General features: G+C 38.1%; 1 protein-coding gene across 1 annotated transcript in view; it reads right to left on the minus strand.

Moving 5' to 3' along the window:
• Positions 1 to 1,882: 1,882 nt before the first annotated feature.
• The window catches only part of LOC129059809 (uncharacterized), a 75,825-nt gene continuing 52,742 nt past the window's right edge, over positions 1,883 to 24,965 (minus strand). The window contains exon 3 of the mRNA XM_054557074.2: positions 1,883 to 2,475. Within this exon, the coding sequence (XP_054413049.2) occupies positions 2,413 to 2,475 (63 nt within the window). The 3' untranslated portion in view covers positions 1,883 to 2,412. The remainder of the gene's footprint in view (positions 2,476 to 24,965) is intronic.

Here is a 24,965-nt window from a genome sequence, read left to right on the forward strand (position 1 = left end):
ATCTCACAAGTTCTCCAGAACTTTTTTTTTTGTTTTGAGATGGAGTCTCGCTGTGTTACCCAGGCTGGAGTGCAGTGGCACCATCTTGGCTCACTGCAAGCTCTGCCTCCCAGGTTCACGCCATTCTCCTGCCTCAGCCTCCCAAGTAGCTGGGACTACAGGCGCCCGCCACCACAACTGGCTAATTTTTTGTATTTTTAGTAGAGACGGGGTTTCACCGTGTTAGCCAGGATGGTCTCCATCTCCTGACCTTGTGATCCTCCCGCCTCGGCCTCCCAAAGTGCTGGGATTACAGGCATGAGCCATGGCGCCTGGCCAAGTTCTCTAGAACTTCTTGATGGCAGAATTTTAGAAAGTAATGAGGCTCTTTGTAGAATGCCATGAAATATACATTGTTGTAGTTTCACTATACTATACACAGTCACAACCACAAAGGCTTATGTGCAGGGCAGTAGAAGAGCCCATGAACCATGAGCCGTCTTTTCAGAAGCGTGACATTCTGAGTAGGAGCTCAAATCTGGATTCAGAGGTGAGTTCATATTCCAATTTTACTACTTACTAAAGGGGGCTCTTAGGAAAGTAGCTCATTCTCTCTCTGGCAGAAATGGCCAACTGTTCATCAAAATTTGTATTATCACCCATTGTGTGGAGATGTTGCTAAGCACAGGCTTCCCAGTCATGGACTCAGTTTCCTAATCATCTTTGCATCTCTAGGGAGCTGTGTGACCAGCTCTCACTAATGGAAGGTGAGCAGAAATAAAGTGTGTTATTTCTTGGTTCACATGATTGAGAAGTAAGTGTGCCTCCTTTCCTCTTTCGTCCTCTTCCACAGTGAACTTGGAAGCCAAGTGCTAAAGATAGTGGAGCTATGACAATAAAGAGCTTGAGTCTTGAATCATTATATGGCAGACCATCCACTCAGCACTCTCATCGAACAGTTATGTGTAAGAAAAAGAAATAAATGTATATTTTAGCTGCTAAGATTTCAGGGCTTATCTGTTCTAGCAGCTAGTGATACTTTAACTACTGTAGCCATTAAACTTCAGTTTTTCTCACTGATATAATAAAGATAAATGTATTTATACTTTCTATATATGTTCAATAATTATGACTGTTCTAGATGAGCTAATGCATGTAAAGCATGGAAAAGAGAAAGTTCTCAACAAATGTTAGAATTAATATTATGAGGGTTTGCTATTGTTATTTTTATAAGATCTCTGTGAATTTTGCTAACACCAATGTTTCCTGGAGGATATGCAGTAACAGATACCAAGGGATTAAAGATAAATATATGTGGAAAATAATTAACACTGAGAATGTAGTCAATGGTGCCGTTTCTTTCCCTATGGGTCAGGAAAAGATTTCTATTTATTTAGTTTTGCTGCATTCAGCAAGCTGCGAGCAACATTACCTTGAAATTAGGTTGAGCAACCAGTGTAGCTTTGCTCTATACATAAAAATACAGGATCAGAGCACAGTGCCTCCATCCGTGCCTCATTCCATCTTCACGTCACTTTTCTTGTTTTAAAAGATTCATTTTAGAGAATCTATTGTCTTCAGGTGTTACGTTGGTTGATTTTACTTGCACATCTTTAAAACAGGAGAGATGACATTCGTTGGTAAAACTCCTAGGGAATAGAGGCACATGATCAGTCATGAGCTTCAGCCTCAGGCACTGCAAAGCATGGAGCAAAAGATAGTATAAAGGGAGATGAGTAAACCAGTGACAGAAATGGTACAGATGGTGCAACCAGTCATGTGGGGATATACAAGAAATGAGGACACCGTTCTCAAATCTGCTCAAAATTGCATGCATTTCAATTTATTCCTAGGACCATGGTCTCACGTCCTCTGAATGTCACTATTCACACAGTCCTTGGTATATTATTTTGTTAGTAAAGCCTTCCTGACTCTTTGAAGAGAAGGGACAATTGTTTTCTCACAAAGAACAGGCTGACATTCAAGTGGTATTCCTCACTTCAAAGTTTATTCCACATAAAATATCTACACTTTAGTTTATCAAGTACATTGATGTGTTACTTCTATGCAGACACTTTCAGGTTTGTGCCTATATTGGCTGTTGTTATTTTAGACTATTTTTATTTGGTGCAGTATCATATGTGTAAGGTTCTTGTACTGGTTCGAACCCCGAGAGCGTGCCAACAGACAACATGAGGCGGTGGGAGCAACATGCTGTTTTAATGAGCGCCTGGGTGCAGGCGGTCTGAGGCCTAAAATGGTGTCAGCCCCTAGTGAGGACAGGGCAAAGGTTTTATAGTCTCCTATAAACAGGAAGTGTCTTAGTCTGAAGTAACTGCTACGTTGTACCCGGATGGCCTCTTCCTCGATCTTCCGGGGTACGCGTCTTCCGGCCAGGGTAGGTGTCTTCTGCTGGCTTTCTTCTTGCTACTGCTATTTTGCTGGTGCAGGCTGCTGGCGTGGGCTGTTGGCGCAAGTTGCACCTTGGGACTGGGCCTGAGAAGGGAGGAGTTATTCATCTCCTTAAGCTTTCAGGCCCTGGGGAGAATTTACAGTATGATATTAAGATTGTTATACACTAAGTTGGGATGATGAAATTGATATAAACAAATAGAGTTAAAAGCTACTTTAGAAATATTATTTACACTTTATGTCCCTTCTTTTTTTTATCCAAGATAGAAATGTTTTTGGAGAAAATAACAGGAGGTAAGATATACATTCTACAGAACAACAAAATATAAACATTCTCATTCTATGGGTCCTCATATAGCCTTATATAGAGAACTAAGTAGTTATTCAATACGATTTTGTTAAATCAAAGTTTGGTGTTGATACATGCAACAGAATCTGACCCCATGTTTATTTTCAGAGTTCAAATAGGTTTCCAGTGTGAGAAGATTGGATTCGGGTCATTAAAACTGTAGGTGGAAATCTCACTAATGTGCTGTGTGCCTATTAGTAGAGAAGCTTCTATTGACTGAGCACTTCCATCATGTAAGAGTGTTTTCTGAGCTGCTCAGTCTCTGTCAGTTAATGTCTGGGTGAAGAACTGAGGGCCTCAGGCAAGACCAAGGGCCCTTGATCCAAACGGCCATTAAATACACCTGACCTGGAGGGTATTAACACTACAGACATCTCAGGAACGCCAAAAACATCTGCGTAATGAAGTTTCCTTATATTTGAAGGTTTAGTTTGTGTTCCTATTTTTCCCTTGTAGAGTTTTATTCTTGTGCTAGCATATGACCAATAGAAAACAACACGTATCTACAATGAACTCAAACAAATTTACAAGAAAAAAACAAATAACCCCATCAAAAAGTGGGCAAAGGACATGAACAGACACTTCTCAAAAGAAGACATTTATGCAGCCAAAAGACACATGAAAAAATGCTCATCATCACTGGCCATCAGAGAAATGCACATCAAAACCACAATGAGATACCATCTCACACCAGTTAGAATGGCAATCATTAAAAAGTCAGGAAACAACAGGTGCTGGAGAGGATGTGGAGAAATAGGAACACTTTTACACTGTTGGTGGGACTGTAAACTAGTTCAACCATTGTGGAAGTCAGTGTGGCGATTCCTCAGGGATCTAGAACTAGAAATACCATTTGACCCAGCCATCCCATTACTGGGTATATATACAAAGGACTATAAATCATGCTGCTATAAAGACACATGCACACGTATGTTTATTGTGGCACTATTCACAATAGCAAAGACTTGGAACCAACTCAAATGTCCAACAATGATAGACTGGATTAAGAAAATGTGGCACATATACACCATGGAATACTATGCAGCCATAAAAAATGATGAGTTCATGTCCTTTGTAGGGACATGGATGAAATTGGAAATCATCATTCTCAGTAAACTATCGCAAGAACAAAAAACCAAACACCGCGTGTTCTCACTCATAGATGGGAATTGAACAATGAGAATACATGGACACAGGAAGGGGAACATCACACTCTGGGGACTGTTGTGGGGTGGGGGGAAGGGGGAGGGATAGCATTAGGAGATATACCTAATGCTAAATGATGAGTTAATGGGTGCAGCACATCAGCATGGCACATGTATACATATGTAACTAACCTGCACATTGTGCACATGTACCCTAAAACTTAAAGTATAATAAAAAAAAAAGAAAACAACACGTGACTTATTCCATTAAGATTTATGTATATATAAAATATAAATTGTATATAAATCGATAGTTCTATGTAAAAAATACATTACCTATAAATCTACAGTTATATATAAAAATACTTATATACTTACAAACTATCGTATATACATTTATGTATATAAATATATGTAAATTTTATATATGAATATATAAATGCTTAGATATATACATACAAACTATTGTCTTAAGTTGATCAAAACATCTTTTAAATTTAACATAGGGAAGCAACATCAAAAGGTATAATTTAGCAGAGCTTCTAAATGGAAGCTAAAGTCCCGAATGTTCCTCTTGATTTGGTGATTTACAACTTCTGTTACTCTAAATAAGTTACTTTGTTCTCTTGGATATTCAGTTTCTTTACTGGTAAAATGAAAAGCGTAATTTTTTTTATCATGTGTCAGTACGGTTGTGAAAATTTAAGAAAGTATAAAATAGAGGCTTTTGTATTATTGCACAATTTACACTGTTTATATATTAAATTGACTATTATAAGTTCAATAAAAACAAATCTCCATTTTATCAACTAGTAATTTTTTCACAGATTTTATTAGCTAATTAAAGTGTATGTCCACCTGATTATATCTTCCCACATACAGTATTCGAAATTTAAGTTACCATCCTGACTTCTCTGAAAATACTCACAAATCTTTTTTCTTGATACATTATATAGATATTATTGCACATGAATATTATTTATATTTATATTACTCATGATTTTACCAGATATTTAATAGAATTTAAATAAACTGCAGTGCTTTGGAAAGTTTCTGTTTCTTCAGAAAACTGGAGAAACCTCTGAGAACACCGCATTCGTAATAAATTACTGATTTTTCCTTCTCCGAGAAGAGAAATGAATACATAAATAGTTTGAGGAACATCCTTTCCATTGGATAATCTTTACCTTTCTACTTGTTCTCTTCCAAGTATTCTAAGTAGTAGGCTCTTAGACACGACCTTGACGTCAGCAAATGATATTATTCCATGTGTGAATATGCTCCAGATTCCTCTCTCTGCTATTACAACGTGATTTTCTCACGTTTTAAGGCAAAGGGACATTTTGAATGTGCTCAGACACATTTGCCCTATTCAGAGGACAGAAATTGTTGAGCTTGAGGGAAATCTTTTTTTTCCTATATAGCCTGCCCAATCCAGAAATGTTCAGCTGCAGATCCTGGCCTCTCCACACTTAATTCACAAGCCCAGAAGTGCAAATGCATCTTTAACAAGGCAGTGCGACCCTGCTGCTAAACTGAAATATGGGAACATTTCTACTCTTTTTATAATTTTGTTGGTTAGTTCATATCTATGCCCTCAGTGTTTTTGTTTATTTGTTTGTTTTTTGTTTTGTTTGTTTGTTTGTTTTTGAGACGGAGTCTCATTCTTTTTGCCCATGCTGGAGTGCAGTGGCACGACCCTCGGCTCACTGCAACTTCTGCCTCCTGGGTTCAAGCGATTCTCCTGCCTCAGTCTCCCGAGTAGAGTAGCTGGGATTATAGGCGCCCGCCACCACACCCGACTAATTTTTGTATGTTTAGTAGAGACAGGGTTTCACCGTGCTGGCTAGGCTGGTTTCGATACCTGACCTCAGGTGATCCGGCCTGCCTTGGCCTCCCAAAGTGCCGGGATTACAGGCGTGGGCCACTGCGCTCGGCCGGCCCTCAGTGTTTTTATTTCAGATATTTAATAAGACATTTTGGTTAATTATTCTATAGCTAAATAAATTATCCTTTAATTTGCCCATCACTGTTAACTTAAATAGTTTTTCTTTTCCCCTCAATAAATGATAGCTTTCTTTCATCTTTGGTCATATTTGGTGTTGAAGCCTGTTTTCCATAATATTGATAAAAGTGAGTAAAATGCAGAGATGCTGCAGGTTTAATTTAGTTTGGCTTTAAGGATAAGAGTAAGAGGCGGAAGGGGTTTCAAAGCTTTTCATTTTACGGTTCTGCTTTGTAAAATGGACCTTGCCTGTCATGCAATGTCATAATGGCATGATTAGCCTGCTTTTGTTTTCCTATAGACATGGCAGGAGAAATGATTGAGAGCTTTTCCAGTTTGGCATGGAAACAAAGCAAAGCAATTTCAGTGTGGTAACAAGACTAAGGAGGAGACAGATGCTGTGCGGGCACCAGTACCAGAGCTAAGGGATGAGAAACTTCTCCGTAAGATGTCCCTTTATTGCTCCATAAGCTATTATGGGCTGTGTCTCCCCAAGCATGGCAGCTCACCACTATGGAAACCTAAATAGAATGGCACTCAGTGTTGAATGGCAAGGCCTCTGGTCATAAATAAGATAAACCGAAAGACATTTGATGGTTATCACAGAAATGGACTTTCCTTACTTGGAATTTTCCTGCCTAAACATCCACAGGGAAAAGCTACATGGTGGGATTTCATAATTCATTTCAAGAATTTTGTTTGCAAATCTCAAAGCTTGATTTTTTTTCTAAGTTTGTAAGTACTTCAATATTTGTATTTCCATTTCAGATTTTTAAAATGCATTGCTTTAAAGAACTACATCTGAAGAGCAATGTTTAGCTCTTTATTTGTTATTGTATTTTATTTATCTAAAGACCAATATGTTGCTTCCTACTGATAACGTCAGATGAATATTATCATGAAGTTAAATGAGCTTCTTCAACCGTGAACTCTGTGGAATAGATGCACCTTTCCTTCTAGTGTGACCATTTGAGATGGAACAGACCAGAGGATTTTCCATCCCATTACTAGAATATGTTTCTGTGACAAAGTTCTAGCAAGTTTTAGTCCGTAATCCATTTCAAGAGAAATTCTCATTTCTGTTTTTTTTTCAATTATGTCTTTTAACTTATATTTTCTGGATCTTACTCCATTTGAATGAAATGTGAATAGATGAAGAGATGTGGTATCAGAGCTCATTAAACAAAACTTTTCTGGTAACATGTTTCATCCTATTTAGTTATTTGAATTCAGATAAGCTTAAAGGAAAAGAACAAAACAAAGCTATAAAGAAAATTGGAAGTTATTCATTGTCATTCGTCATAAACAAGCTCAGAGGCTGGGATATTTGGCACGATGACAATGAAACTGCAGGAAATTGAGCACACTCCAATGTTGGTGAGGACGGTCCATCCATTCTGCATATGTCTGCGTCTTTGAGACTTAAAGTCTGGCAAGTAGAAGAGGGATATCATCTTTTTGGAAAATATAAGTTGGAAAATCAACCCACATGAAATTGCAGAAGCCAAGGGGTGAGTGTTCTAGAAACTGTCTAATTCTTTCTTTGCTTTTAGCTAGACTGTATTACATGATTCTATGTGTTCATTATTTTTGGACACTTTCTAAAGAGTAGCTAGAATTGTAAAGACACTACTAAGGTGATAATTTAAAAACTATGCTGTCATTCGTATCAATTAAAAATAAACTCAGGTAGAAGACTTGGCCCAACTTTCTATTTTCTTGCTGAAATTGGTTATTTAATTTCATTTTTGTTAGTTGAATATGTTTGGGTTTCTCTATGGTGCGTCTAATAAGATTTTGTGTCTACATTTTAAAGCTTTATGGCCTTTCTCCTCTCAGTATTTCAGTGTGTTTGTGGTTGCTGCTCATGTTTAACCTGCTACTCTTAACTTTTAGCAGTGGGAATTAAGAGTTCAGGCATCTGGATCTATTTAAATATCAAAACTCTGGGAAGCTTCTCTGATAACCAAATCACAGTTATCCATGCACTTGCTCTGAGCAGCAGTTGAAATTAGGTGATATTTTACTTAGTGATCCTTATATAGCATTTATTATTTATTAAGCTCAGTTTTCAGTTTTTTTACAAGTGTTAGTTCATTTAATCTGCATAACAAAGTCGTTAGAAGGTATTATTTGTCTTCATAATTTTCAGATGAGGTAATTTAGGTGCAGAGAAGTTTAAGCACTTGTTCACATTCACACAAGAGCAAGTGTTAGAGTAAGGATTTAAGCTTAACCAGGATAGTTCTGGGGGGTACTAGGTTGACCACTACACCAATGCCTGTTAACCTTGATTTGCTGACCATCATGATAATTATGAAGTCAAAACAAGGAATAAACTTAGTAATTTAGTCAAATAGACTTTAATGAGGAAGCAGGTTTAAAACAAATGGTCAGTAAACACTTTTTGGGCACGTAATATACACCAAGCAATATGCCTCCTAGCAGAATGGCATTGAATGGCAAAGCTAGGTCCTCAGGAAGAGTGGCTGTCCAGGAATGGACCAGGTGGAATTAATCATATTAAATCCTATATTTAAAATTACTCTGTTCACTGTATTTTGTTGATTAACAATCAATACAAGAAATATGGATCTAATCTTCCCAAATTGTAATTTGGGAGAATTTTATAAGAAGTGCCACTCTAATTTTGATTCTGGTAGCACTAGTAACTGAGGTTTTAGAAATAAATTGAGATTCCAATGCTATAAAATAACACTCTCAAATGTTTTGGTCTCAGGATTTCTTTACATGCTAGGAAATTTTTGAGAATAACCCCCCACCCCCCGCCAAAAAAGAAAGCTTTTGTTAATGTGGGTCATATCTCTCAATATTTATATTAGAAATTAAAATAGAAAACTTTTAAACTATTTAATTACTAATTCACTCTAAAGTGACAGTAATAATCCCATTGCATCTTGACACAAATGGCATATTTTAATAAGAAATAACTGTCTTTTTCAAAACAACAAAAAATGAGTGACATTTGCTATGGTTTGGATATAATTTGTTTGTCCACACCAAAGCTCATGTTGAAATTTGATCCTCAATGAGCCAGTGTTGGGAAGTGGGGCCTAGCGGGAGGTATTTGGGTTATGAAGGTGGATCCCCCGTGAATGGCTCTGTGCTGTTCTGGTAGTAGTGCGTTCTCACTCCTTTTTTTATTTTAAACACAGGGTCTCACTCTCTCATCCAGGCTGGCGCATGGGGGTACAATCATAGCTCACTGCAACCATGAACTCCTGGGCTCAAAGGATCCTTCCAGTTCATCCTCCTGAGTAGCTTGTATTACAGGCATACACCACCACGTCTGGCTGAGTTCTCAATCTTGAAAGACTGATTTAGTTCTCATGTAAATGAATTAGTTCCTGTGGTAGTGGGTTGTTATAAAGCCAGGATGCCCTTCGGTTTTCTCCTCTTCACACATATCTACTTTCCCATTGCCCTTCTTCACCACGTTGTGATGTGGCATGAAACTCCTGTCCAGAAGCCAGGGCCATGCCCTCGAACTTCTCAGTCTGTGGAACCATGAGCTAAATAAACTTCCTTTAAAATAAATTTTTAGGTATTCTGCTATAAGCAACACAAAAGGTACTAATACAGCATTGTTTTAAATTTGTACAAATTTCTTTATTGTGTGACTTAATAGAAAGCTAGATTCTTAGGTTTGCTTCTCTAAACATTCTGTTATAATCTTACACATTAAACTCTGGAAAACTCTGTTGTACACTTGTGAAAGAATGAGAGTGAAACAGAGAAATTAGCATCTTGGTTTATTATAAAAATAGTTTGGATCTTTTGAAACCTTTAAAGAGTCTTAGGAAACCCTGTGGTTCTCTGGCCATGCTTTGAGAACCACTGCTATAGGATAAATCCACTGCCAAGTTAATCTTTTGTTATGCTATATGTTTTAGCTTGTTTTCATCTACTACTCTCTGAATTTGAGCTTCAGCAATTCAATGTATTGATTATGATTTTCGCTTTTTTTTTTTTTTTTTTTTGAGACAAAGTTTTGCTCTTGTTGCCCAGGCTGGAGTGCAGTGGCGTGATCTCGGCTCACTGCCAACCTCCGCCTCCTGGGTTCAAGTGATTCTCCCGCCTCAGCCTCCTGAGTAGCTGGGATTACAGGCACATGCCACCACGCCTGGCTAATTTTTGTATTTTTGGTAGAGACAGGGTATCAGCATGTTGGCCAGATGGTATTGGACTCCTTATTTCAGGTGACCTGCCCACCTCGACCTCCCAAAGTGCTGCCCACCTTGACCTCCCAAAGTGCTGGGATTACAGATGTGAGCCACTGCGCCTGGTTGATTATGATTTTCAAATACTGGGTGACTCCTGCCTAGCATTGGTATATTTTATGTGTATTAAATGTCCATGAATTTAAAAAAATTTAAATGAAAGCACATGACAGTTTCAAGTACTCCAACCCTTGAGAAGCTACAATATGATGTACAGTGCACACAAGGTGATTTGAGCATCAGATAAGTTGAGACAGACAGAAAGTGTTAGATGTATATGTAACTGTAGGCATCTATGTTTGGCTTGATAAAAACACAATGTTTCTTATGTATTGTCCTGTAATGGAAATTAATAGTTTAATACTTTCCTATTAACCTATCTACCTGGACTCGTTTTTTTTTTATTTTTAATAATCTGCAGAGGTGGGTATATTGATCAAATTAGTAATGGCAACACTACTCTTGCACAATTTTGAAAATAGTGTCTAGGTTGGAATAGCCAATGAAATAGTAGATATTTATAATTTTTGCAATGCTTTTAAATGTGTTAATTGTTAATACTCGTTTGACTAGTTTACTTTATTGTGGCTGAAATGCAGGCTCACAAGTAGTAAGAGACACTTACTGTTTCTAAGTTCTATTATGGGATGTGAAGGTCCTTTAGTTTTCCCAAGGCCTGATAGGCATGGGGGCTTTTAATTTCACATGGGATGCTTACAAATTGTCTTCTATTTACACACAGCTTTTGAAGTAATTATTTTCCTTTTTAGTGTCCAAATCTGTCAAGCAAAGAGCCTTTTTAGTAAAAATTGTGATTTAAAGAGAATAATTGTTTCAGAAGAATAGTGAAAAATGTTCAAATTGACATTTTGAAGGAAAGCACAAACAAAAGAAATTAATTTTATTTCAAGAAAAGAGAAAAAGTTTTTTCCTATAACATAGTAAACATTTTGGCAAAGAAAATAGCAAGTATGAGTACGTGTGTGTGTGTGTGTGTGTGTGTGTGTGCCCTTTTCAAGAGAAGTTGACACTAAAATGATGCTTCAGATGCCAGAGTGAAGAGGTTTCTAGTTGAAACATTTAATTATTATCCAAATAGGGTAGAGAAACAAAGTCTAATTTCTTTCCTGTATTTGGAAGTGCTTGGTGTGGATAAGAAGTCTGAGTGACAGCTGCAACTGCCAAGCAACCTCACACAATGGGAGTATTCTGCTTCTCAGTTACAGAAGGAGACTCCAAGGCCTTCTCCCACATTTGGAGGCGAGGAGTCCTCTTCTTCTTTGGCATCTTCCATTAGCAGTTTTAAGAGAGTTTGTTACCCATTTTCAAAAGTGTGTTCGTAAAGATGGTAAATGGTAAAGGATGACTTAAAATGTACATACATTAACATAGAGCAAACTATAACAAAGTAGGGTAAATAAATGCATTTTAAATTAATAAGACTTTTTCTTTTTTTCTTCTTTTTTTTGATCAGATGCGTTTATTCCTGGTTTTTTTTTTTTTGGTTATTACTTCTGCTTTTGTTTTTGAGACAGGGTCTCATTCTCTCACCCAGGCTGGAGTGCAGTGGCGTGATCTCGGCTCACTGCAGCCTGGACCTCCCAGGCTCAAGTGATCCTCCCACCTCAGGCTCCTGACTAGTTGGGACTACAGATACATGCCACCACACCTGGCTAATTTTTTGTATTTTTGGTAGAGATGAGGTTTCACTATGTTGCCCAGGGTGGTCTTGAACTCCCAAGCTCAAGTGGTCCACCTGCCTCGGCCTCCTAAAATGCTGAAATTATAGGCATGAGGCACCATGCCTGGCTTATTTGCTGTGTTTAGACGTGGATCTGAAGTTTCTACAGTCTGAAGTTTTTCTTTAAAATTAGCAATAGGTTTGAGCTTATAGAAATGAACCCCTTTCTGGCTAATTGCTAAAATGCAATATTTAATAATGAAGTCAAATTGTCCTCCAAAGTAGATGTTAACTATACTCTGTTGATGAGTTGGAACACAATGTGAGCTTGAGCCATTCATTCTGGCCAATCAATAACAATCAATTATGGAAGCCAAATCAATCACACAGCAGAACACACCGATGGTTAGGGTTAGGATGGTCGGAATGAAGAAAGAGGCAATGGTGGGGTTGATTTCACATGTATAAACATAGTCAAAAGTAATAAGGAACTCTACCATGCATTGAGACACAATACTCCTCTTGATGCGGAGTATAGTTTGTAAAAATAGTATTTCTACTTCAGTTTTGGAGTTAGATTTTTACACAAACATTCTGTCCTGACAAGGAATCATATCTGAAAGTTAATATAAAAAGGAGTCCCTGAACTAATGAGACCTGTCAAAGTGAGGCAAATACATACTTCTGCTTATTTTGAAACTTTATTATGAAGTAATGATTTTTTTTTTTTTGAGGCAGAGTTTCACTCTTGTTGCCCAGGCTGGAGTGCAATGGTACCATCTCAGCTCACCACAACCTCTGCCTCCCAGATTCAAACGATTCTCCTGCCTCAGCCTCCTGAGTAGCTGGAATTACAGGCATGTGCCACCACGCCTGGCTAATTTTGTATTTTTAGTAGAGATGGGGTTTCTCCACGTTGGTCAGGCTGATCTCAAACTCTCGACCTCAGGTGATCTGACTGCTTTGGCCTCCCAAAGTGCTGCGATTACAGGCGTGAGCCACTGCGCCCAGCCAGTAATGATGTTTTGTAATGTAACATCTCAGGTAAGCATACATATAAAATTATAAAATACTTTTATTAATCAAAGAATACATTTATGTATAATTGCTTTCCACTCTAACCAAAACTATAACAATGCCCCAAAAGTCTCCAAAGAGGAGCACAATAGTGATTCTTGAGGAAGTAAAATCAAATCATTTATTATTCAGAAGGGTGGCAGATTTACCAATACAGAAAGTTTCTGTCCCAAAATGTTCATTCTTTTGTAGCACTTGTTCTAATATTTAAATTTTTTTCTATTGCTTATAGTAAGTTAACTGTTGTCACTTAAGATTTGAATAACTCACCTTCAGATATTTTGGTTTCTCTAAGTAAAATTATGCCATCATACAGAACATTAGGTTTGCTCTTACATTCTTATGATTTTGAATTTATTTTAGGTTTCACTGATGGAAAAATGGAGAAGGAAGATCTGATGAAACAGCAAGTCCTTAAGAGTGGGAGCCAGAAGTTTAAGTTGTAACAGGTTTTGGATAAGATTCAGAACTTAGAGGATAAAAAACTGCAGAAAAATTCTTTGGAAGGTAATGACTAGAGAAAAATTCTGGGTCAAAGGCAGCTATTGTGGTGCATAGTTATTCAGATTTCAAATTTGAAAAGAAATCATTGTTTCATAGGCCGAAAGGAGAGCCACTGGTGTCTGTCCTCAGCAAACAGGAAACATGAAGAAGTACATTTATTCTATAGGTTGCAACACACAGTACAAATATACCATTAGAATACCTAAAATGCAAGATGAATCAGTCCAGTGAATTGAAACTTTGATTTTGTTCTTGAGCTAGTAAAGTTTACAGAGTTCTATGAGGAAGGACGTCTGTAAAATATCTTATAATACGTAATCTCCTATTTTGAGAGAAAGGGAAAGTATCTTTGCACTGTGAATATACCCTTTGTGTTATTAACTGTGAGGACATGACAAGGCTAAACAATTGCTTCTTTCTTCTGTCAAAGTTTTGTTTGCTTTGGTTAGTGCCATTGTTTGAGAAAATTAAACAAGTTTCCATGTTTTAGGCTTCTTGACGTTTTTTGATGTTCCATGTAACTGCAACGGAGTAACTCGATGAAACAATTCAAGGCAGCTGTGCTCTGATCCTCAGTTGCCCTCCAAGGATAAGATGACACATTTGATAAACACATTTCCTTTAACGCCAAGATCTCCAGGTCAGGCAGGCATATCATACAGATGAAACTGATCTGAGCCTTCATCCTGAGGGAGAAGAGGGTTAGAGATGAAGGTAAACCTGGATCCTGGTTTTAACCCTGCAACATACTAGTCTCCTGAACTTGAGTATTTGTAAGTACTGAATCTGAGATTAGCTTTGCCCATGGCTTTCCAAACATTGATATTTGATGGGAACTGACCCTTAAATAATCCCAAGTCATAGAAAAACAATTTTGTCGAATAGTTGCACAGAGCATTTGCTCACTCAGTTCTGTTGTCCAGGATCCCAAATGGTAGAGGGAGGAGAATGTGGATTCTGGAATTAGGAAGACTTGAGCTTGATTTCACCTTCTACCATTGAAAAACTGCTGAGGTTAGTTTCCTATACTCTTTGAGTCCCAGACCCTTATCTCTAAAATTTAGAAGAATAATATCTACCTCACAGGATTATTAAGAATGCTAATTGAAATTAAGTATGTAAAGTACATGGCACAAAACATTCAATAAATATTAGTACTATTTAATTTAGCCTAAGGGTCTTGCTAGGTTTTTAGAGATGCTTTCCTGCCTTTTGTTGGCTCTACTGTTTACATAATTATCTCTTTATTTTTCCTTTCTCTAAAATGTTATTAATGTTTCAGTAAATCTTTTTTATATTGAAAACAATTTCTTATATAAAGTGGAACATATTGGGAGGAACTTTTCAATAGCCATCCCATAGGCTAAAGAAATAAAGAAACAAAAAAGATAGATGTTTTACATGTTTTTATTCTGTTGATGAGCCCCTGAGAAGATTGTTCCAGGTTCTGACACAGTCTCATCCAGGACCAAGATGGTTTTTTTCACTTTCCAGCCCAATGATCTTTTAGTTTTAATATGAGTAAATCTAAGCATTGAAATAGAGCATTTCCCACATAATTGTTTTTATACATTTAATATTTTAGCTCATGAAGAAAGGGGAGTTTCTGGAAAACCATGCCTAAAGTGACCATCTATTGTAATCCTTGGAGAGTGTAACAATAAAAATTGTCTTGAACATTTATGTATAGCTTCTGGAAGGATGCAGGAAGGACATCCTTAACCAACTAATAGAACTTTCACTTTTAAGGATCTTCAGTGCAGGTGATTAATTAGTAAAAATGGGCCCTGATACAAAGTCAACTTAGGGTCCACTGGATACTGCAACAAAGGACTTTTATTGTTTCTTCTTGAGTAGGGAAACAGATTTGCCTAATCAAAGACCAGATTCTTTCTTGGCAGTAAGGGAAAGAAAGTAGGTAATACTTTTTGTTTGTTTTTCCCTTCAGTAGTGGAGAAAGCTCACAAAAGAAGAGAAGGGACATGCTTCACTCAGGTAGGCAATATTGCTTCTTTAACCCCAGGTGCAGCTATAAGGGCTTCCAAGTATATTAAGGGAAGAAGGCATTTGAGAATGGAGTTTACGCTGCAAGTACTCATGTCTTCCGACATACTCCAGAGAATAGATTTGGGTTTGAATCGATTCTGTGGCTTTCTTTTACAAATTTCACTCCAGCTTAACATTGTCTCAACATTGTCCTCGCCCACTACCAATAATTTCCACTTTAGTAACAACATTCAACTATTCTCGAGAATAGCTGAGCCTCAAGTTGGGTAACACCACCTCATAGTGTCATAGAACTGAAATCCCGTGACCCTACCAACCTATAGGTGTGCAGTGCATCAGCTGCTGCAACTTGTTACCCAACTGCTGCCTCTGGTCAATTAACAAAAATAAACTTCTTTCATGAAGGCAACTTGTTGGCAAAGATTTTCTTACTTAGTAAGTCTTTCCACTTCTGGTATTATAACAGAGAGGCCAAAACAAAATTAAAATTAAGATTGTCATCAGTAAGGTCTCAGGGTTAAGTACGTATACCCCTTTTGAGTTATCTTTAAAACAACTTAAGCCAAAACCTCCCTTAAAAATCATGGTTTGAATTAAATTTCATGTCTCCCAACCTGCAGTCCATGATGAACAAGCTGAACTACAGCCTTAAACAACAGAGAAATCCTTGGAACCAACATGTAATTAAGAAGACCATTAGACGGTGCCTCATTGGAAACACAGAACATGCTTAAATGAATTTTTCAATATGTAGATAAATGTTTTACCATTAGGGTTTCTTAAAGGAAGTAAAAATTGGCAACTCATTCAGAGTGTACATAGGTACTATAAACGGACAACAAAGTGCCTCTGGCATGTTTCATGATTTAGACATCAAAAGAAAAAGTCATAAAATCTACTTGCAGTAAAACAAAGTCCATTTTTCTTCCCACAAGGCTGGTGTCTATTAGCTACCTCATATGTGGAGAAAGAAAAGTTACCAGTCCTTTAATCAGATATATCTGAAATGTTTTGGGAATAAATATGAAATAGCGAAGAATATATGTATTTGATGTTTTCTATTTTTTACACTATACAAATCAGAATGACCTTGGTGGTTTAAAACATTCATCCTCTCTGTTTCTAATAATACCTACAATCAGTTGTGTGTATTAAAAGCTTTGTTAATAATCTACAAGTGGTAGGTGACCTCAGCTATTTAGTTCTGTGGTTTAAAGCATGACCAAGATTGTGTTTTTGTTTTCCTCATTTTACAGCTAAAAAGTATGATGTTAAAAATACTGACAAAAACGAGTTGTTGCTATAAATATGTGAATTGAATGGGAATTTTCTGGACTTTGTTATTATGAACATTACACACAGAAAAAGCCAATGCATCACACCAGAATGTCAATGGGGTAGGGTACTGAGCCAAAGAAAAAGGGCAAAGAGCCCACTTTGGTACACCTGGAGTAGATTACACACATGGGGTTGATCTTTCCCTTGAAGCCAAAAAGCTCTGGTAATGTGCTCTCCACAGTACATGATAGAGCAGGGTAAAGCTGGAAATTAATCACCCAGTGCTACCAAGGCAGTTCATTACATGCAATTGACAGCTTCCTCTCTGTATTTTTAGATGGCTAAGAATCAAGTAGTTGCACACCAAAATGTGATTTTTTTCTTGCTTCTTGGCACAGGACCCGTATCTGTCATCATTTCATGTCCTCAAAGGCCTGAGAGAAGCTGCCATCCTTGGGCAACAAAGGATGCCATGCAAAGCAGCTCAGAACTTGAGTTGTTTCAACAGATGCTGTTTTATGTTTTGCCAAAGAATGGCCCCTTTTATTTCTGTCATGAATGCAGTCTTTCTTTCAGCTTCTAAATGTTTTCCAGTATTAACCCTAATCCTTATCTATCATTCTTTTAGGATGATGGGCTGTCCCTTTTCCTTTGGAACCAGCATAACCTTCACCATGTAAATATGGATTGCAAAGAAATGGAAACTTGGTGCTGTTCACCTTACAGCTCCTGATGATTTCTTATAGTGGGGGAGAGGGGGATTGCACTTCAAGGTCAGAGTAGCTGGGCCAAGTTATTCCAGTGTAAGAAAAAATGCTAACATTGAAATGAACAATTTTCCCCTGTAAAGATTCTCTGCCTAGGGGAATAGAAAGATCAGAAAAGGGAGCTGGTGGAGGAAAGAACTAGAATAAACAAAGCAAGCTCAGAACAATTTATTCCTATGTTTGTTTATTGAAATGGAACCAGGAAGGACCGATGAAGGTCTGAATTAATGTAATTTATAAGAAGAGAGGCTCCCCTCCAAGGCAATGAAATGATCTCTTTCCAAATATGTAACCAGGAGTGGCTCCCCATAAACCCAAGGCATGTCAGGGCAAAGATGGTATTCCAGATCTTTACAGCCTCCCCAGTTTTTGCCTCAGAGAGAGTTCCTAATTCACCATTTAGGGATTCAGAATTGTTAATCAAAGTTGCTCTGATGAAATTTTGAGGGTTGTTCTATTTCTTGTCACTAGTTGAATTGTTCAAAAGCACTGCCTCACAGATCTGATTTTCCTCATTGCGCTAGCATTTTCTTACCTTGGGGCAGGCAAAGGGCTAGTCAAACTTTAAAATTGGAACTTCTGCCATTTTTTTCCTTCAGAGCATTTGAAGTTTGTTTGTTTGGTCTGTTTGTTTTGTGTCTGTTACATTTCTCTATTTTGCTTTTCAAGTGCAAAACTACTGTGCTGGTGATGATAGAGGGGATACATAAAGGGGGGAAAATACTTGCTCAAGGAAGTTCACAGAGTGGATACTCTATATCCAATAATAACAGTGAGGAAAGAAAGAATGCAGTTGAAGATATGAGGGGCAGAGTAATACAGAGATTTTCACAGATGTAGAAGATTGCTGCCCAAATCCTTCTGTTTCTCTCTTTTTGTTCCTAGTGAGAGTTATTAAAATAGCTAACATCTACATGCCTATTCTGCACAGAGGAAGGATAAATGAAGAAAGCAAGAAACCACTAGCCTATGTGTAGGGTGATATGCCTTACAGCCATGCTCAGTTACTATTTTTGATCGTGGGCCTAGAAATAACCATCTGGGCAATCAGACTTTTGCATTGACATGCAATGTTGGCTAAATCCACAGGCAGCTGGCTGAGTACTATTTAAACTCAGTGCTGAGATAGGAGTAGGCCCTGACAGGCAGTAGTTACGGGACACTCATGTATTCTACCCATGTCAACAGTAATGATACTGTAATTCTTTCTAAAATGTGGTCCTTTTTGCTATGTTTTGACAAGCAGACCTGTTATTCTAACTTTCTGTATTATTGGAAACACATAGACTAGACATTGATACACATATATGCATATGCATGTGTTTATATGGCTGTATATAGTTATGGAAGAATCCATGAGAGTCAATCATCCATATTTATTAAGTATATACACTATGCAAAGCACTTTATTGTGCAATATAGAAAAATATGGAAAAATTGTAAGCACACTAAGTCCAGGAGAGGTTGATTCACCTATTTTCCAGAACCTCACTTTGTGTTTCTATTAAGTGACTTATAGGGATCAGACAGTATCCAATATCATTTCTAGGTCTTTAATTCTATGATTCCATCATTTTGGATAGAAATTAAGTATACTGTTAAAGACACATGGACTGGATTAGTGGTTACAAGCATAAGCTTTGGTGTCAGATTCATTTTAAATACAAGTGCGGCTTCTGCCACTTAAAAGTTCTATGACCCTATGGCGTTTATTAAATTGGGCTTTAGTATCCCCAACTATAAAATAGGAAATTATAATTGTGATCTATCTCATACGGTTGTTTTATAGATTGAATGTGATAAAGCATGTAAAGCATTTTTCAGAAATTGTGGTAAAGGAGAATTATTACAAAAATGTTAGCGCTTTTATGCTATCGTGATGGTAGTTATGGAAGCATTGAAAACTGGGAAAAGTAAGTCAGCAGAACCCAATAAACTTGATTCCTTTGCACTGCCTTTTTTGTTGGAAAACTGTTGACTGGATAGATATTTTTCCTCTCCTGGGGGAAAAGTGAAGTTGTGAATTTCTTTGTACAGTTCAGAAGTAAATGAGACGATCTCATGTATAAATCACTGAATTCATATTAGTTCTAATCATTCCCACAAATACATCCAGGCTTTACGTGAGGCAAACACATCTATTTATTGAATCAGTTCATTAGCAGTGAAGATATATGTGTACATATATCTGTATAAACACATAAAATCGTTTTGGCATTTGTATGTTCATAGGAAAGAGCCAGGAACTATGGATAGATTAGAAGTCAGAAAATGCAGGTTTAAGCAGAGCTCTGATACTAACTTGTAGTGTCATTGTGGATAAGTTACTTAATCTTTCTAATCTCAGTTTACTTCTTTGTGCAACTAGGGCTTTACCTATTAAATGGTCTCAGCTCTAACACTGCCATGAAGTCTCATGATTCTTTGTCAACAATAGCTCCATGAATGATAACCTAAGATAAGTAGAATGAACTTCATTCTTGTATAGTTCAAGATTTCTCAAATTAGAATGGGAAATCTCAAGAGTCCAGACAATCTCAGCTCAATCAGCAGTCTCAAGACCTCCTGACCAAAAGTTGTCCTGTTCATATGGCTCTGTCTCCTCCACCCCTGCAGCCAAAAATCCAATAGACATTCACTGGGAGCCAGCTATTGTCAAGCACTGCACTTGATGGTAGAAATTTAAGATATAAAATACATGTTCTAATGAGCAAGACATGTAATATTTACATTGTCTTAAATGCTAGGCAAGCTCACAGAAAAACTACTAAATATTTCTGGTAAAGTCTGATAAATTGACACACGAGTTTCTTTGGAGATGCATCTTAAAGGATGTCAAAGAATTGATCTGGTGGATAAAGTAATGAGGAGACAGTGGAAGTTCTCATGCAAAGGAAAAAAAACAATTGTAAAGATACAAAGGTGTGAGAAATCTTGATATAGTCAGAGAATAGAAATTACTGTGGATGTGAAATAAAGAACATTGGTTAAGAGGCCAGATACCAAAGTGAAATGGTCTAGGTTCAAATACCAGCTCCATCACTTAGGTGCAAATGCTGGGCTAATTATTTGACCTCTCTGCTTCAATTTCTTCATTTGCAGTATGAGAATGATAAGGTATTGTAAGGATATATTTTTGAAACATAGTCAGTATGAGCTATTGTTTTGAGTATCAAGTAGAGGGGGTTAGTGAGGCAATAGAGCAAGGAGACACTGAAGAGGTAGATTGTAATCTGATGACAACCAGAGGCTGTCTTATGCCTTGTGAAAAAAGGTCTCCTAGATGTGCCGATGGGGATTTATGCTGGAGAGTCCAGTGGCCATATTAATGGCATTGTGGCAGGAAGGAAGAGGGAAAATTGGAAGAGCCTTTTCATAAAAAAATAAGAGTGGAGGAATAGTCCAATATTTTGCCTTAGGTAACCAGATGAATTGCAACCATTAACATCTGAGGCAACATCTGAAAAGGAAGTGCGTTATTGGGAAATATGATAAATTTAATTTCATTGCGTTTACAGTGTCTGTGGGACATCAACTGGAGGTATTCAATGAATGTCTGGATATAGAGCAGTGTCTCAGAAGAAAGTCTAGAAATAGTGCTGTCCAATAGAAACCTACTGTGACCCTCAAATGCAAATTATTTAGTACATTAACTACATGTTTTATTTAACACAATATATCTAAAATGTTATTTCATCTTGTAATCAATATGAAATTATTAAGATGTTTTCTTGCCAGGTCTTAAACTTGGTGTGTATTTTATACTTAGCATATCTCAAGCCATATGTCAGGTGCTCGGTAGCCATATGTGGCTTGGGGACTACTGTATGGGACAGTGCTGTTCCAGAACATGGTAATGGGGAGGATTTATACATTTAACAATGGTCAGTTGAAAAACTCCAGGCACTGTGCTAGGAGTAAGAATTCAGTGATGTATAACACAGACACAGTTTCTCCTTCACTAAACTTTCAAGTTATTAGGGAATAGCAGTTCTGCTGGCCTTAATGTTCTTTCTGTGCACATTAAATAACAGTGAAGTCACTGGGCAAAGTTGTCCCAAACCAAGGATCACAGAGCACACGTGAGATTTCTGTGCCTCTTTTTTGTTTGTTTGTTTGTTTGTTTATTTGTTTGGAGATGCAGTGTCTCTCTGTTGTCCAGTCTGCAGTAGCATGATCTCGGCTCACTGCAACCTCCGCCTCCCGGTTCAAGAGGTTCTGCTGCCTCAGCCTCCCAAGTAGCTGGGATTACAGGTGCACACCACCATGCCTGCCTAATTTTTGTATTTTTAGTAGAGATGGGGTTTCACCATGTTGGCCAGGCTGGCCTCAAACTCCTGACCTCGTGATCCACCCTCCTCGGCTTCCCAAAGTGCTGGGATTACAGGCGTGACCCACTGTGCCCAGTCATGATTTCTATGCCTCTTTACCCTCTCTGCCCTGAAACTTTTTGTAGTACAAATTGTACAAAGTCATAAGTGGGGATGTCACAATTTATCCCGTCAGGGAAAGCAGACATTTACAAGTACTTAAAATAAAATGAGAGTGTTATAAGGGAAGAAACTCATGTGAGGGGACTTGGTTGCTTAAAGATCAGGAATGTCTCTGAAGTAATGACATCTAAGCTGGGAACTGAAGGATCACCAGGAATTAGACCAATGGGAATGTGGGTGGGTATTCCAGGCAGAAATTAGGATACATTTGAAAGTACAGAGGCGAGGCCCTTAGGGAAAGTCGTGGAGCTAAGAGAGATTTGGACCATGTGTGGAGAGGAAGAGAGGAAGGACATGAAGTTAGAGGGTCTAGGGGCTTCTCTGCGGGGTGGATTAAGGGAGCAAGGGACACACAGAGCTAGGGATACTAATGATGTTAGTAGACAGCAAGAGATCTTGGAAGGAACCTGGGAAGGGGCAGTCAGAAATGCAGAATAAAAACCAGAAATGAGTAATGACATACAAGACAACTAGTGAGAGGGAAAATTCACTTTGTGAAAAGGACCAACAATGTGTCAACTACAGCAAGGAAGTCAAGGCTGAGAAGGCTAAAAAGTGGCTGTGGGATCAATTAATGAAGGTAGCGTTGAGGCCTTGGTGAGCACAGTTGTGAGAGAAGAGGTAGAAACCAAATCATAGCAGTGGAAAAACAAATGGAGCTTGAAGAACAGAAGGTGTTTTAAAGAAAGCTGACTGTTGGGAAATGAAGGAAGGTGACGTTCCTACAAAAAGAGAAGTACACTATAGCGTTGGTGAGAGTTGTTTGCTCTTTTATTTTTGTTTTTAATCATGGGATACTAGCACATCTCTAAACTTCATATTCCCACTGTTCTCTCTCCAACTCTGGTACAGAAAACATACATCTGGTACTTTTTTTTTTTTTTTTTTTTTTTTGAGACAGAGTTTCACTCTGTCGCCCAGGCTGGAGTACAGTAGTGTGATCTCGGCTCACTGCAGCCTCCACCTCCCAGGTTCAAGTGATTCTCCTGCCTCAGCCTGGTATTATAGGTGTGCGCCAGCATGCCCAGCTGATTTTTTGTATTTTTAGTAGAGACACTGTTTCACCATGTTGGCCAGGCTGGTCTCGAACTCCTGATCTCTGGTGATCTGCCTGCCTTGGCCTCCCAAAATGCTGGGATTACAGGCATAAGCCACCATGCCCAGCCCATCTGATACCCTTTAGAAATGGACACATGAGTCAGAAGCTGTTATTGGATTCTCCTTGTTAACTTATTGCACAACTTGGGGCCTTGTGATTGAATGGGTGTTGAATTTGGATACACAGGATTGAGTCGTCAAGGGACCATCAGAGGAAGAGCCTAGTAACCACTCTCTCTTCCCTCTGTCCATCATTGTCCTCCCAGGTATGAAGGAAATCATTCATTTTTCACTGAACACTTACTTCATGCTGGGACCTAAGCAACAACTGTGGCAACAATGGACTTATTGGTAATTTACTATGTGCAGACACTCTCCTCACCTTTTGACAGGTATTGTCTCACTTAATCTGTCTCAAATCTTCACTGGACATATACTGTTATTTCTTTGGCTGAGCAATAAGAAAAACTGAGAGAGATTAAAAATGCCAACTAGAGGTGCATGGCTGCATCCATCAGGCCCACAGACTCTAAAACATGCTCATAACCACCATGCTACCTACTCAATAGAAATACATAATAAAGCAGCAGATGTGCCTTAGTCCATTATCGTTTCATGGTGGAACCTTAACCAACACTCTTCCCTTGAAATTTTTCCCAGATTAACTCCAACCATCCCAAGGCTCTGGTTTACCTTGCCATTGTGCTTCCTTTTGATCATATGTATTGTTTTTGTTTCAGTTTTTCATGTGGATATCCTGCTGAATGTTTATTATCCTTGTTTGCGTACCTGGTGGACGTAAGGCATCTCTCAAATTTCTCTCTCTCTCTTTTTTTTTTTTCCTTAACATTCTCAGGTTTTAAAAAATCATTTAAATGGAAGGGTCACATGAAATTAGCTTCTCTACTAATTTGGTCTTGTTTTTCTAATCATGGTTGGGTGGAGCGCCCTCTCTCCTGAATCCTCTTTCCTTTTTCAGAGAACGTTGATTAGATGACCAAAAGTACCCGGCCCTTTGCCAAGTGTGATAGAAAACAGGGAGAAGGTATCATCACCGTTTCACAGATGCCTACATTCCAAAGGATCTCATCAGAGCATAAGAGCTCTTCCAGATAATTAGTAATTGGTCCTCACAGCACCCCTGGGAAGTACTGGGTAGCAGCAAAGCTACACAGAGCATAAATGAGCCTTTCCAGAGTGCAAGACAATTTCCTCCTCAGTGATGGGGACAATTATAGTGATCCACCTTACAGGGGTGTCAATTATTCACAATCTAAAAGCCCTGAGAATTACGAACCTCACTAGGAATATGTATACACAGCACACTTGTATTGTACTTAATTGGCATTCTCGTTTCCCCTGCCCTGCTACCTGCAAATCACACCACAATGGCACCCTTGGGTTTACCTTTGGTCCTGGTTATTGACATGGAGCCTGCCTCCTTGCATCAAAGATCTGCCTGGATCACACAAGAGGATAGAAGAACAAACCTGCCAGGTGTTGATGAGCTCATGACAAGCAACCTAAATGGAATTCTGACAGGCCTTCCTAGCCTTCTACATAAACATAATGAATCAACACAGAATACACACTCAATAAGCTACAAGTAAAGCAGAAAGCAATGTATGAGGATAAAGGGAAGAACAACAGATTGATCCAGCTCAACGATAGGAATTGCAAAAATCATTCTGAATGGTGCAGGGTGCAAGTGAAATATTCCAAATAAGCTTCTGTTAACAATTGCCACCAATGACCCATTCACCTTTGGATTCTTTTTACTTGAGCCTGTTTTATCTCCTCCCTCTCTCCTATACCTTACCTACCTTATTTTCATCTTTTTATGTGTAACTGTCCAATCTCTCTGACGAATTGAAATTGTGAGCTTTAGGCAAGGAATATATCCCGTATGTTATTTTGATTCAATTAAAT

The sequence above is a fragment of the Pongo abelii genome, chromosome 5 (assembly GCF_028885655.2).
Source record: "Pongo abelii isolate AG06213 chromosome 5, NHGRI_mPonAbe1-v2.0_pri, whole genome shotgun sequence".
NCBI lineage: Eukaryota > Metazoa > Chordata > Mammalia > Primates > Hominidae > Pongo > Pongo abelii.